At 42.6% G+C, this 15766-nt stretch overlaps 1 protein-coding gene across 10 annotated transcripts in view; it reads left to right on the top strand.

The window, feature by feature from the left end:
* Window positions 1-15766, top strand: part of PRP4K (pre-mRNA processing factor kinase PRP4K) — a 1306928-nt gene that overhangs the window by 1056627 nt on the left and 234535 nt on the right. For all 10 annotated transcript variants that reach the window (XR_011274234.1, XR_011274233.1, XR_011274232.1 and 7 more), the window contains one exon: window positions 2397-2483. Coding sequence is in view for 4 of the 10 variants with exons in the window: in XM_069613497.1 (XP_069469598.1) it covers window positions 2397-2483 (87 nt within the window). In the remaining 6 variants the exon portion in view is untranslated. The remainder of the gene's footprint in view (window positions 1-2396; window positions 2484-15766) is intronic.

Raw genomic sequence — 15766 nt, 5'->3', positions numbered from 1 at the left:
TGAGGAAATTGATGAGGCGAGGAAAGCGCCTATCAAAGAGGTGGAGATTGTCCTGATCATCCAAGTTTTCTAGCTTTAAAATTAGTTTCTACGGGGAGGACACTTTGCGAGGACCAGGAAGAAGACTGGAGATCAGCTTGCTAGCTGGATTCACGGAGTGTGTGTGCCTCATTGAGCGGTAGCACAGAGAAGTTGGGGGAGGTGTGGGTAACATCCCATCACTTGACTGTCAAAGACCTATTTTGATGATTCTACTAAATTTCCTCCACCTGAAGGCTTGTACTAACCGGATAAAGGGAGACCCGGTGAACCACTGTCTGTGGTCTAGCTGCACCTGAGAACCAGTTTTTGTTGATCTGCAAGTGTTGTTTGGTCCTGCGGAAGGGTCCGTTGAGGCCCTTTTTTTATCATCATCATCGAGTTTATTTCAAATATACATCGAAAATCCATAAAAACAGTACATAATACAGAGATATCAAAAATTTAAAAAATCAGTAACAATACATCTATAAAAAAACAATGTTAAAACAACCAAAAGGGATGAAAAATATATTTAATTCAGTATTTTCAGTTAGCTCATTACGGGTCAATGACTGCAGCAAACATTTCCTATGATACAAAGCTTTTTTCAAAACAGGCGTTAGGACCAAGCCACATGGGTGAATTTGCCCACAACAGGTAAATCAATGCTGGCCGATACTGCACAAAGCCCTGTTCCCGCAGTATTGGCCTAATGAGACGTCTTCTATATGTCACATATGGGGCCAAAAAAAAACTAATGGGCAAGATCACCATTCGGGGCATCACATAGCGGACAAAAACGCTCCGCCATCACAGCCCTCGGGTGGAAACAGTTGAACCTAGCCTGTGTCAAAATTACACGGTCAATTGGTGATTCAACCCAGAGAAGGTTACCTTGAACACCCTGGGACATAATGGTAATCAGACCTTGATTCTTAGGCTTCAGGAGTTATAAGCCTTCCCTATTCAGTCTTTCAGATTCATACAGGCCAGCAGTCCATCGATTTTATCTCACTCCGGGATAGGGTGCTACTCGGGGCGTGGGGGGTACAAATGCATAAAATGCATCCCCCCTTCAACTGTGATTTAATTTTAGACAGCCACGGAATCTTGTCTCTCAAGTCCATATCTAACAGGAAAGTGATCAGTTCCTGAGTTAAAGTGCATTGACATTCCCCGATAGCCTCAGCCAATGTAATACCGGTTGCAGGGAAATCCTATCCTCGTTCAGTGTACAGCCCAACTCCATGTGAACACCAAAGTTAGGGGCAGAGAAGGGCAACCCCAACAGTTTCTTAAAAATTGGATTCTCTGTGGACGGAAACATGTTAACAGGTGAATGACCCCACAACTCCATTCCAAATCTGGCCACAGACACCGCTTTTCCTTTGTACAACTGTAACAATGGGGTGATTGGTTTAGTCTTAAACATGCACCTAGCCCTTGGGACTGTGAGGCGGCTTGGTTTTTTATTATGTTGATCTGACATGATTTTATTTTAAAACTGTGTAACTGAGATGGGGGGGCTTGCTTCAGTGTGCAAGTCATTTGACCGATTTAACTCTGGTTTAGTTTTGACACTGCGATATGGGCGGGGGGCAGGCGGGCTGTGCTTTGATTGCTGGGGGTCGTTTTGGTTTATTTTAAGATAAATGGGTGATGTTTTTAAATCAGTTCATCTAATGTGTGATGCTCTTGATTTTATTAATATTTGTACCTGTTAATGGAGAAAGTAGAGTCCATGAAGTATTCATTCACTCCTTATTCCTAAGCCTTACTGCTCAGTCAGGTTACCAGTGAGAAGTATGGTCTAACTTGGAGGAAAGCCTGCCGGTCAATGTGGTTGATCTCTCAGAAACCCAATGGTTCTGAAAAATCCACCGAACTCCAACCACTGAGAAAAATGTTTCAGGTAAGTAAGATTTACCGTCGGTGGGATGGAGTTTGCAATGCAAGACACAGTAGTTGCTCTTGTTGCTTCTGTAAAGGTGGCTGATAGCAGTGATCAGCCCAGCGTATAGTTGGCATATTGTGCAATGGACACTTTTTTATTGTATTTACAAAACATTAAAACAGGGAGGAGACATAGCAGAACTTTATTAAGAAGCGTATGTTTTGTGTTCTAGATCGATCAATGGGGGTGGAAATTGTGAGTTTGTAAGAGGCCCTGATGCTCGTCGTTTGGTTTCTAAAGTAATACGGATGATATCCTGATTTTATAGCACTGAAGGAATTGGAAATGCAGAACTGAGGTTTATATAGTTGAGCGATGGGTGGTAACTGCAGCACCCAATTCAATTATGCGAGGTTTAGAAGATGTGGTGATTTTTGTTACGGTTACCAAGCTTGTGTTAAATATGATCTTTTTGTTCCAGATGATCCGAAAAGGTGTGTTCAAAGACCAGCATTTTGATCCAAATCTCAACTTTATGTATATTGAAGTAGATAAAGTAACAGAAAGGGTAAGTACATGTCCATCCACTGCATTAGAAATGCCTCAGTGTTTATGATCGAATATTGCTGCTAATCGAAAATTATAGATGTTATTTACACCTAAAATCACTCTAATAAGAGCTGTTTCAAAGAATGGCGTCAAACCATTAGAAAAGCGCAATAAGAATTTCACGCTTCAGACCTGGAGTAATGATTTGTTGAAAGACCAAGGTTCTTGAGTGTTCCTTGCTCAGCAGATTGCTGGCACTGCATGCCCCCCACTCGTGTGTGCCCTAGCAAGGCAGACACTTAAAATCTTACACAATGAAGGAGACATCAGACCCCACTCCCAGCAGCTGCCCAACCAGCCCAGGGAATGAATTCAAGATATCTCTTGAAGTGTGTTAGAACCCTGGCTGCTGGAGCCGCAGCACAGTCTGATAACCAATTGCTAGCACGTGCATAGTCTGTAGTCCACATGAGCAGTGTCCAATCACAAGACCTGTTCCTATGCATACACAGCTGAACACAGTCAAGCAGTTGGTTGTCCAGGGCATGACCCCGGCAGTGATAAAAGCAGAGTAGGGATAGATTATGTGGGAGAAAAGTACGGGGAAATAGATGCGGGACAGTTCGGCAAGCAGGAAAAGAGAGGAGAGGGTGGGTGGGTGGAGCAGAAGTAGGGGGGAGTGGAGCGCAGAGGTGGGGAGGCAGAGCTGTATGCAGGGTGGTTTGGAGGCGGGGTGGGAGAGTCGAGCAGGGGGGAGAGAGATGGGAGGATAGAGGGGAGTCAGCCGAGGTCAGGTGAGGTGGGAGGAGAGAGTGTAGCCGATGAGGAAGTTGATTGCTTTGGCAAAAAACATGTTTTCTCCAGGGCTCTACATGTTTTACTGTGCCTAGTGCTTCAGCAGCATCTTGTTCAAATGTCAATTCCTGGACTCAGAAAATGTTTAGGTCTTCCTTAAGAGTATGCTCCCCTGCAGTCCTTATGCTGAACAATCTTGCATGGTGGGACGATTGTTCAGATAGCATCACTTCTCCGCAGGGGAGAATCCCTCTCCATGAGGCTGCTAACCAATAGTCCCCATAGAGGTGCTAACGTGCGGTAGGATCTCATGGAGAGGGACTCCTCTCCTAGCGATAAGAACGCGATTGGGAGGCACAGCCTCTTTAAACCCCAAATCGGTAGGCTGACAATAGGACCTGAACACATGAGTCTAAACTCATATGCTACAGTGAAACATTGAACTTCCCTGATGGTTTAGGTACTGAGACTAAGATGCTCCCGCTACAAGCGAGTGGGAGAACACCAGACCAGCTGTAGCCAATCGAATGGACGTTGCGTCAGGGCAGACACTACTATATCAGTGCGTCAAAAACAAATGAAGGCGAAAGGGTACCGGGAAGGATAACGGAGAGCGAGAAGGTGGGAAAGAGCGAGTCGAGGCTGGAGAAACTGACTCTTGGATGAGAACGCAGACCGAGCAGGAGGCCATGGTTCAGAAAAGTGAAAAATATCGAGAAGGGTTTGGCAATCAAGGCCAAGCATATCACAAAGGGATGAACAGGACAGGCCTAGAGAGGGGCCTGGAGGGTGTGGTTCAGGAGAACGCACAAAGACGCCCAATTAGGCCGCTCCTTTGTTGGCAGGAGAAGTAGAAGTAGAGACTGGAGCACACGTTCTGAATGAAGACAGAGCGCCAAACGTTATCAAAATTACACTTGGTGGCCGGCAGGTAAAAATGAGACCGCAACCAAGAACAGGGGGGCCTTTCGCCCCGGCGAGACAAATTCCCCTGACAAACCGAAACCATCTCATCAGATGGCCCAACAGAAAGACTGAGTGTACCGTTACAATTGTCGTTCTTTTTGAAGTTAAAACGCAAAGAAAATGGAAAACCCTTTGAAAGTGTAAACTATAAAGAAAGAGAAAATCATAAACCAATTTCTGATGTAGTTCGCACTCTAGGTCCAAGGGAGTGTGGTGCTGGAGGGTTGGAAGGGGTTCCGGGGAACAGCTTCATTGTCCCACTGGGGAGGATCGAGAATTGTGGAAAAAGAACGAGAAAACCTCCCTAAGGGAGCAACAAATCTTCTTAAGAACTGTGAAAGACATTGAGGGAACAGCTGGGAAAAAGGAGTCATTCTCCTAGCCCCATGAGAACTGCTTATTTTCTGTTGATTTACGGAGAACCCAGAACTTTTGTGGAACATTTGCTTTGAACAACCTGAGAGGCATTTCATCACTTTACATTCAGGAGAAGGGAGTCATTCTCCTGAATTACGAACAATATCTGGACTTAATGGTGTCGTGACAAAGTCTGCTATTACGCTGTGGAAACGCTGCTTTTTGGACCTAGGTTTGTGGATGGACAGACCTTCCCAGCTTCACATTCACTTTTGTGGACTGAAAAGTGCCTAATCAGGTGTTCTTTTTTTTCCATTTTTTTTTTCATGTTCCATAGGAGTTTGACTAAGAAGAGAAAACTCCTCCCACTTAACCAGATACCCTATAAAAATGTGAACGCTGCGCTTCACGAAGTCGCTGACAGTCTGCTGTTATGCTGTTAAGCGTGTCAGCGTTACCTTAACTTATTTTCATTATTTTTATCATTTTCGATCATTACATTGAAAGTGACAAATAATTCAATTGTTTGCACTTTATTATAATCTACATGCTTAAAACAGGCATGCCCGCACAATTAATCGTTTCCAGTGCCTCTGTTCTTTTGAAACCCACTACTCCAAAACCCTCACCAACCATAGCCCTGAAAAGAAAACTCAGTGGCCATCCCTTACTTGTCCCGAGAAAACAAATGGCTTCCACTGACATTCGCGATTTCTACTCAATTTATGAAGATCCTTCGCGTGACCTAGAAGGTGAGATTTCCACATTAAAAGCATTAAGCAATGTAAACCTCGCTATAACCCCATTACCACCATGTGTTGATTTAACGTGTCCAGCTGTAAATGCTTTGAATGTTATAACTCTGTTACTTCCATGTGTTGATTCAACATGTCCAGCTGTAAGTGCTTTGAATGTTTCAATTACTGATTCCCAAATTGCACATGCCTCTGACAAAGCATGCTCTCCTCCATCTAATAAGTCAGAGCGTATTGGTGCAAGCACCCAACATGATAATATACCCATTGTCATTCCTGTTAGCAATGCTTGTTCAATTGATTCTCTAGAGAGTGAAATAGCTGTGTCAGGGGACTTACAGAAAAATAAATAAGCGGTTGTAACTATCTCAACTTCCCCATGTACTCCTTCCCTATCCAAAACTCACTTTGTGCGAAGTGACTCTCACTCTTCTGTTGAGTTAGAGATCCCTAAGGACTTTAGTGAAAGTCTATACCACTCTCCCAGTTTGTTTGAGCCAGAAAATGACAATTTAATTGCCCTATCGACCTCCTTCATTCACCCGACTCCCCGAAGACCCTCTTCTAACCCCTCCCTGCCCTCGTGTGGTTTGCCCGTTTCCAGTCAACCGAACAGGTTAGTTGAAATCACACTTTCTGCTATTAATGCCTCAGTCAACTCTGCTCAAACTACATGAAACCTTAGAAGCCAGGAGCCAACACCAATCAGCTCAGTTGCACACACTTGTGACTGCTCTTAAGGGAAAGAAGATGTCACAGGGCACTCAAACGACTGAATTGCCCTCTTCATCCCAAGACGCTCTATGAACTCTGTCTTCATTTCTCTTCCTTCCTTTTCAGAAGTTATTCGCCCAGTTGAGTCCATTAGTACCTCAAACCTGACTCTTCCTTACTTTTCTAATAATGGCAACCCCAATTCCTCTGTGGCACATATTAATGGTGAAAAAGCCCAAGTACCAATCTACAACCTCTTCAGTGCCTACTCTTCAGACTGAAAATTCAAAGGGTGCTAAATCTAATATCGGGCAATTTGTAAAACGGATTCAGCTTGCTCAAATGTATGGTAACAATACCAATAAAGCAGTTTCCTCTAAAAGGAGAAACATTGTGAAATCCAAGGGACGTAATCGCGTGCAACCCTTGCATCGGATTAGTGATCATGAGTCACTAAATGACTTAAAGTTATTTCTCAACAAACAACAAGTTCTGTACCTGCTGACCCTCCAACTGTTCAGAACACAGTGGGCTCTCATCCGGCAGAGAATAACTCCTCTGTTCCACCGCTATTGCCCCCCCCCCCCCTTACCTTCTTTTATACAAGCCCCAGCTCCTTCAACCATTTCTACCCTTCCTGTTACCACTAACAATGACAACACTTCCAGTAGTCTGTCACAAACTGAGGCAATATTATTGGATGTTCAAACAGAAATCAAGAGGTCAATGGACGAATATCTTAAACTTAAATCATCCTCTGAACCTCTTACTTTACCCAATTCTATGACTGCTTTATCTTCCAGCACTAGACCTTCAGCTTGCTATCAATCAGAAATGACTGAAGAATCTCACAAGTACCATCAAACACACAATATATATCCTAACGACAGGAAGACACAATTAGGCAGACCTAGTGCCCACTCAAAATCTAGACATGCCTTATCAACCAACAAACATCATCGATTAATTTTAAAATGCTGCTCTGCCCCTTTTCCAGTCTATGACCTGTCAAGATCGAGTCTGCTAGCAATATTGGGTGATATTGATTCATTGTGTGACATCTCCACTCTTGACATTGTGCAAGTGGAATTTTTGGACCAAGATGATTGTTCTGTGGTTCACATTTGGGTATCGTCTTTGTTGATTCGCAATGCACTATGGCAGGGTAAAATGAAGCTGTTCTCGATGGGCTGTCTATTGGCCCTGGATCCTCTTGATCAAGAGGACTATTGTGATGCGAATCATCTATCTGCTTCCTTTGCTACACCTAAGATGAGGAAGCTGAGGTTGTATTCCCCTTCCAAACCTCCAATGCCATCTTATTTCTTTACCCACCCACAGTCATCAGCCAGATACACGAACTTGGAATCACCAAAAATAACCATAATTGAAATTGAATCCTACACAGCATCGAATTGGAAGTTGGAACACACGTGGTCACTCCCATCTGATGACATCCATAGATTCCTTAATTTTAAATCACAGTATCATGGCTTTTCAAGAAACATGGTTATTACAAATCCCAGTGTGGAGTGGTTATGAAATAGTCGTCAATCCTGCAAAATCTGGATTGATGGGTCGTCCGGCCTCAGGCCTACTAGTTGCTGTGAAATGTGGTCTGGGGCTACATATTAGCCCTTGGATGGCCCCAAACCACTACTTACAACTGGCAAGAATCAAATTCGAAGGGGGGAGCAATTGCTCTTATAAATGTATACTGAAATACCGCTGCCATGACTGATGCAACATTTTTCTGTGAACTAGAATCACTGCTAGATACTATTTTAGAAGACGCAGAAATCACCAACTTGTTTATAGTTGACGATTTTAACATATATTGTATTCCTAGTTCTAAAAGCAAATCCACCTCGGGCTTTCTCAAGTGGAAGAATCTAATGAAGTTCCGTAATCTCATTATGCTGAATGGTGCATTTGATAGCGATATAACGCCGCACTATACATTGCGACGAGGTGTCACAACCTCAACCATTGACTTTGCTCTGGTCGATGCACGCACATTTCTGGAAATATTGAAGTTCAAGATAATCTAATGCAAATCAAGTGATCGTGAATTGTTATCTATAATCTGCCAGCCCACAACCTACGTCTCCATGCTTAAAGAACCAGCATACAATACATCTGTCACTGTCAACAATGCGAGGACTAGATTGCGCTGGATTGTTAACTCGTTAGAGCATTTTAAACAACTTATCGATAATGACAGTTCATCGTGGGCGCATGTACCCTACACTTCACATTTTAATATTGTTTCAAACCAAAATTGGTATAAACAAACATTCACACAATGTACACAAACACATCTTTGATCAAGAGGTTCAGGGTCGAAAGACCTGGTTAAACTACCAAAAACGCTGTGCCGCTCATTTACCAATTGGTGTCAGGCTAACCACCTTCAGAGCTCTTAAATGCAAGTACAGGAAATGGTTCAAATGCTATAAGGCAACTCGGCTTCAACATGATGGGGAAGCCATGCTTTCTGCTATAACATCAAAAAACGTATCCAATATATGGTCACTTTTGAGCATCGCTAACCATGACTCACAAACCCCAGTTCAAGTAAATGGTGTTCTGGAGAGTGCATGGATTATTCATTATACATCCCTGTATCCACTGCCGATTGAGTCTACACAACCTGTTTCTCAACCAATAGGAAAGTTTGAACAAATGGAAGTACTGGAGGAAGATATATTGTTTTTCATCCAAAAATCTAGCTCCTCGATGGCCTTTCCAACTATACATTTAAACAGCACCCTCAAGAATGGGCTGCCATATTATATCATCTAATTGCACATATATTGAAATCAAATAAGATTCCTGATTCCTGGCGGCAGTCGATTATTGTTCCTATCTTTAAGAAGGGCGACCGGTCTGATCCTTCAAAGTACATGCTGATCGCCCTTCTTGACGCCCCTGGAAAGCTGTTCTCCCGTTTTATCCTGCAAGACTTTAATCTATGGACACTTAAAACATCTCAAACGTGATCCGTGTCAGTGTTTATTCAAGGTCTAGGCACTTCAGTTAATCTTCTTGCGTTGACAGCCATTATTAATTGTCACTATACATCCAAACAACCATTTTATTTGGCTTTTATTGATCTTCGAGCCACTTTCGACTCAAGTCTCTCGGGAAATTTTAATACAAAAGCTCAAACTTGCGATGTGCCCTACTTATCTGATAGCATTGATTAATGCTCTATATACAAACAATAGTGTGCAGATTAGGCTTACTACTGACGGTATTCTAATTTCTCCCATCAAAACACACCGAGGTTTGAAACAAGGGTGAGTGCTAGCCTCGTCAGTTTTTAATTTCTTATTACATTGGACCGACATTTGAACAAGTATTAGGAGATCCTCCAAATCTTCTCTCTAAAGCTATCCCAGCCCTGCTTTACGCAGATGATCTTGTTTTACTCTCTAAAACACCTTGTGGCCTGCAAAATTTGCTCAATGCAGTTGCCACATATACCTTACAGAATTTGTTGACCATTAATTTACAGAAAATTAAGATAAGGGCTTTTTTACCTCAGAGGAAAAATAATAGGATGCTTCCTCCGTAGAATATTCATAACTCTCCAATTGAAAGTTGACCAATGCACATATTTGGGTATTACTATTTCCACTACCAGATAAGTCACATTGGCTAACAATAAATGAGAAACTGGGACAAAAGATCTCCCAGGCTAAGATCATCCAAGCAAGGCTGGGGAAGTTTACTATTATTCCAGCTTTAACCTATTACTGCCAAACAGTTACTCTGGTCTTACTCTACGGATCTGAGACCCAGGGACTGATGCCAGAGCCCTCCTGGAGTAGATTATAGAGTATCTGTTGGAGGATTTGTTTGGGCCTACCAGATTGCGTATCAATGTGTTGGATCAGACATGAGTTGGGTCTAATTTCCTTAGACACGCGCCACTTGCGGCTAATTGGGAGCTTATTCCGCAAATGTGTTATGACCACTGATAAACATATTTTGATAGGCACACTGTTGAATCATCTACTCACGAGTAATGAGTCATATGTATCCAAGTGGCGTCAAGTTGCCATCCATGCCCCAGCAGAGGCGGATGTATCCCTTCAAACTTTAATTGATAACCCTACTAAAGTTAAGATAAAAATTTTCAATACAGATTGGATAAAAAAATCGTACAAACGATTTGCAATTATACAATTTTAGGGGCTTTCTTCAATTACACAAAAAACAAGGTGTTATGGAGCCATATTTGGCAAGATCACCCTCAGTGGCACACAGAATTAATTTCTCCAGGCGGAGATTTAATCTCTGCCCTACGCGAGGGATTTTGATAAGGCGCAAGCTAATGACGGTGGTAGACAATTACTGTAGATATTGTCAAAGAAAAGAGCAACAAGAAACTTTACAACATCTTCTCACTAAATGCACTTCCCACATTCACAAGCGCATACAGTACTTGAAGCCACCTCTCATACAATATACAGAGTTGTCCCCTATTTGTTTGTGGCACGTGATACTTGAGGGTAAAAATACATCCTTAAGAATTAATGTAATTCGATTTTTGGATGAGCTAAACTTATTTGTCAAACCATCTGACGAAATGGTTCAGTAACTTGAGCAAGATTGTTGATTTAATCATGCCCTATTGTAAGAGATAAATCAAATGATGCATACTAATTAATTTTTAATTTATGATCACCAACAGTTGGATTGGAAATAAATTTGATTTCTTTTTTCCTTTTCTTTTTTTGGACACATTTCCATATTAATTATTATATTACTGCTCTCTTGCTTCTTTTTTCATCTTTCTACTTTCCACTTACTCTGAAAAATGTAATTTTAATTCAGATGGTTTTGAATCTATTTTATTATGAACAAACTGAACATGTCATTTTTTTTATGAGGCGCATAATACGTTTTTTTTCTTCTGTTTGTTCTTTTAACACTGCTAAACTTAAATTCTCTATTGTAAAATGATTTTTTTTTTAAAGTTGATTAAATTAAGGTAAATAATAAATTAAAAAAAAAATAGGAGCCTTTGTGACCATGATGGTGCATTCTTGTTTTGACTCAAACATACTTCCTGGTGAGCACTCAAGTTTCTTTAGTTTAGGTAGGGAAACCCCCCCCCTTAGAATTAGGGATAGATGGGTTTGGTTTTCATTCAATAAAGGTTTATAGCAATCACTAAAGCACCACTTGATCAGTCTCTTCATTTCCTGTTGTCACAATGTACTCTGTCAGTCATCAGAATGGCGAAGCATAACCTCCATCTGATTGGTTCACTGCATCTTAGTGTTTTTCACTGGATAGAGTTGGGCCATTATGCAGTGAGTGCCTCCTCAAGTGCAGAGTGTGCCTCCAGTGACGGAGACCAACAACAGCAGCATGATATTAATTACGTATTTCTACTTTAGGGTTTGGGTTGTGTTGAGGATGCTTCAGCCACTAACCCTAAGGCTAACACCTGACAAGAAAGGGAAGCCAAATCTCTCCTGAGATGGGTAACGTTGACAGACTTAACTCTGTTCAGAGTCGCAGGCTGACAAAAAAGTAAAATTAGTCCAAACACTAAGCTCTAGAAGATGTACCACACTGATCTACTGAAAAAAATATAGTTTAAGTGATGCATATAAAACATACAGGTAAAACAAGTGCTACGGTAATACCAAACAGTTTTAAAACCTACTAAGCATATTATAAATACTGTAATACCTATAAAAGGACTCTCGTAACCCCAATGTCTATATATGGTCCCTCTACCAGAGATCAGTACCCAACATAAAGTAGCTGGGGGTGGGGAGAACCAGGAAACATCCATCTAAGCAAGCAGCCAAGTCCTGTATGGGCCTGCATAATCCTGTACAGTGTCCTAAAGACACAACTCTACCCTACTATATGTGGAAGTCCCTAGGCCTGGTGTTCAGCACCAAACACATATGGTCGTGTTTGGGGAAAATAGGTAAGCACAATTTAACCAACAAGAAAAATGTAAAAAAATTCCTAAAGCCGATTACCTCAGTCATTTAGACTACCAAGTTATTATTTAAGTATTAATGCACAGTCACATATAACAATACACTATAGCCTTAACATAAATGAAACAGTTGCACACCAAAACCAAAGGCTTTCACAAATCTATAAAGCATTTTAGTAAACGTTACCTTCTTTGAAAGCATTTCAGGGAAAAATAAACAGTGTTAATAAAATAGTGTTTAAAGTACAATCATCTAAGCAGAAATGCAGAGAATGAATTAAAAATGAATATACAATCGTGGGTAAGCCCTAGAAGTATGGAACTTCGTTGAGTGCTCACAGAAGGGGACATCTGAAAAATGTCCAGTGGCAGGTACGGAACCCAGAGTCAATTTTAGGAGAGTTCACAGTTCCATTGGAATTAATGAGAAAAGTTAGAGCCATCCACTTTGTTAGGCAAGTTTTTCTGAAGTGCGCTCGAAAGTATGATTGTATAAAACTATCCCTTGGTATACAGTTTGTTGGGGAAAGTTTGAATGCAGTACCCTGTGGGAACACTACAAGCAACTCTCACTACAAGTATAGGCAACCCAACCTTTGGTATAAGCTTGTACTACACAGTTTTGGTAGCGTGTTGAGCAGCCAGGCTTATCTCAAGAGGGGAAATGTGAGCAGTAGTGGAGTTACACAAGATTCACAGTTAAAGGTATTCAAATAAACTTACACTCAGGGTTTCTTGCATAAACAATTATTAATTTATCAGTCAGTTATAAAGCCTTCTTTAGAAGGGAGCAATATAATAGTAACACACAAATACACTTCAATACTGTACACTCTGAGTTTCTGAATCAGACAAGACCCTTTTGGGATGGCCCACAGACACAACCTACACCCACAGGTGACTTCAATAACAAGGGTGCTGGGGACATTAATATCTTACTGTTGGCATTCAGAACACTATTAAAAGTTGGTAAAAGGCAAAGGTTAGTAGAACACAAGAGATCCCCAATATTCTAAAGCAGGGATAATACTTTCAGATCCTCTTAGAAGAATCATACAATTCAGTAGGCTAAGCCAAAGTCAATAGGCAGAAAGTCTTTGTATAGGATGACACACTTCTAGTAAGTAAATGGAAAGGTCTTTGCACAAGTTCTTAGGAGTCTTTGATAAAAAGAAGAATCAAATCTAGGGCCTCAATCTGATTAGAATTGAGTTGCAGAAGTTACAAGCACTTCCACAGTAAGAGTTAAGTTCTCTTAGACTTGTTTTTACATTACCTTAGCAATGAAGAAAATATGCAGCTGATCACTTCTGTTCCTGGGCAGCTCTGCACATATCACTGTTCTTGGGCCTCAGTCATGGGGATAAGAGGGAGGACGTTGGGGGACTCCGGTGCTGGACTGGGACAGTCAAACCTTGCAACCAGCAAACTTCACTTTCAGTGGGTGTTCGTGTTTCAACTTCTCGCGGCTAGCGCAAATATCAACAACTCAGTTCCTGGCTCTTGAGGTGGGCTTTTCTTGCTTCTGGTGTCCTGCACTCTGTTGGGGGAGGGGGCTTAGGCTTAGTCAGTCCTGCTTCTTGGGAGTCCGTTGGATCTTCCTGGAGCTCTTCTCCAGCTTAAAAGCAATGCACACAAACTGGTGTTCCTCTCCCTGGCTATCCGGTTCCAGCAGCGACTGCAGTGGATACTCGACTAGCTTTGAGAGGATGTCCAGGCGCTTACTTTGGAGTTGATTGGTCCCACCAACTCAAAGGGAGAAGTCGCCCTTGCAGGGGCTTCTCTGTCGATACTAATTTGGAGTTTCTGCACAGCAGCAGGGCTTCACCGGGCAAACAAACAAACAGTCCAGGAGTTGCAGCAGGCGTCCTCTTCAAATTCTTCTTCGTATTTCTTCGTCCAGTGGTCGACTCTGCCTTCCAAGCCAAAAAGCCTAGACTTTTATGCAGCTTTCTCCCATTCATTTCAGAGTAGCTGTCAGTCACACAGCAAGGGTGGCTGTCCTTGCCGGACAGCCAGCCGGCCAATCACCCAAGAGTGCATTCCTGTCTCCTAGGAAACTAGGCACAGGGAGTTTCGGGCACCTCCCTTGCATCCTGCCCCTGCCAGACACCCTGGAGCCAGAGGCAGGCTTCACTCGTGATTCCCGCCAAAGGCAAAATGAACAAAGGGACCAAACCTGGTTTGGCAAGCAGAGTAAATCACAAGGACGACCTTACCACAAAGATATGGGGAAAAGAGACAACCGGGCCATTTTGACAAAAATGGCACCCATGGGTGCTTTAAAGGGGCTGCGAACGCAGCCCGCGGTAAAATCCCATAATGGTAGTAAAAAGTAAACCACTTCCACCAGCCATTCAGTGAGGAAAGTGTAACATAAAAATGTTACATGCGAAGCTAGACAAAGGGGATACTAAGTAACCCCTCCAGCACCCTATTATAAAATAGTGTGTGCTGGGCCTAGAAGGTTACAAAGTCAATTTCACTTTACTGCTCTGGGAAACAGTAGTTCATCCCAGAGAACGTATTTAAACCTTGGGGGAAAGCTGAAAGACTTCCCTGTGTCACTGCACTGAAGGTGCTGTGTGACACAATGTAAAAGATGATGCCTATGGAGTTTGTCAGACTCCACAATCAAAAGAAACACAGAGTTCAAAATCACATACAAAATGCATGAGAGAGTGGGAAAAAGAGTCTCACTCTCTCCAGGTTAAAAAAATCAAGTCCTCAAAATCCAGCAAAGTTGCTGGGGGTCTCTAAGGGAGAGGGAATTAGCACATTTCTGAGAATTCTCCCTAACAATGTTAATATGTGGGTTGTAATGGCATGGGGGGGGCTAAAGGAAAGTCCCTCTGGACACCAAGAAGAGACGAAGGAACCAAAAAAGACTGGGCGGGGGACGAGGGGGACCAAAAATGTTTAGGCACTAAAAAGTGGCCCTAGTATCCCAATAATAGGAATTCAGACTTAATGGGTATGGATGGGTGGAGTCTGGAAGTGCAGAACCAATGGCTGTTAGGCAGAAACCTGTGCAGTTCCCTTAGGGACCACTGCAAAAGATTTAAGACTACAGGTGTTTGGCAGTAAACCCACTTGGTAGCAGTCTGTACCACACAGATTCACTTAGTAGCTGTGGCTGAGCAGTCAGACTTCCCTCAAGAAGAGTTGGGCAGTATGCAGAGTATACACAATAGGTACAGAGACACAGTAGTACAAACAAACACTGACCAGAGCTTTGGTGTAAAAGTATATAATTATTTATTTAATATTAATTCACCAGTTGGTATTTTTTGCCAGAACACGATTCTAAAATGGCATTTGTGTTCTCTTCTGTGACTCCAACCCAAGTTGAGCCCTTTGTTCCACTTTTTGGCGGGCTTCTCCACAGAAGCCTCCAAAAGTGGTGCCACTCTGTCTGGGTACCACAGGGGTTGTGGGAGGGGGTTTAGACACCCTGGACTGAGTTACCTTGGTAACTCAAGTCGCACTCTTGTGTGATTGGCCCAAGTGGTGAGCCGGCCGGCTCACCACTTAGCATGTTTGATTGACAGCTAGGCTGAGTGAATGGGGGTGTGCTGCATAAAGGCAGGGCTTTGGGGACTGGAACTTCAGAAGTCGCCACAGGACCTAAGAATCCGAGGAGGGAGAAGCTGAGCCGACCTGCACCGACGACACCACCGGTGGAGCCCTGCTGAACCGTCTCACCACTTTTCCCGACGACAGAGGAGATCTCCAGTCCGG

Source organism: Ambystoma mexicanum, chromosome 5p, assembly GCF_040938575.1.
Source record: "Ambystoma mexicanum isolate Mex_15411 chromosome 5p, UKY_AmexF1_1, whole genome shotgun sequence".
Classification (NCBI taxonomy): Eukaryota; Metazoa; Chordata; class Amphibia; order Caudata; family Ambystomatidae; genus Ambystoma; species Ambystoma mexicanum.
The sequence above is the reverse complement of the archived record's forward strand: the minus strand, read 5'-3'. Positions and strand labels throughout refer to the sequence as shown.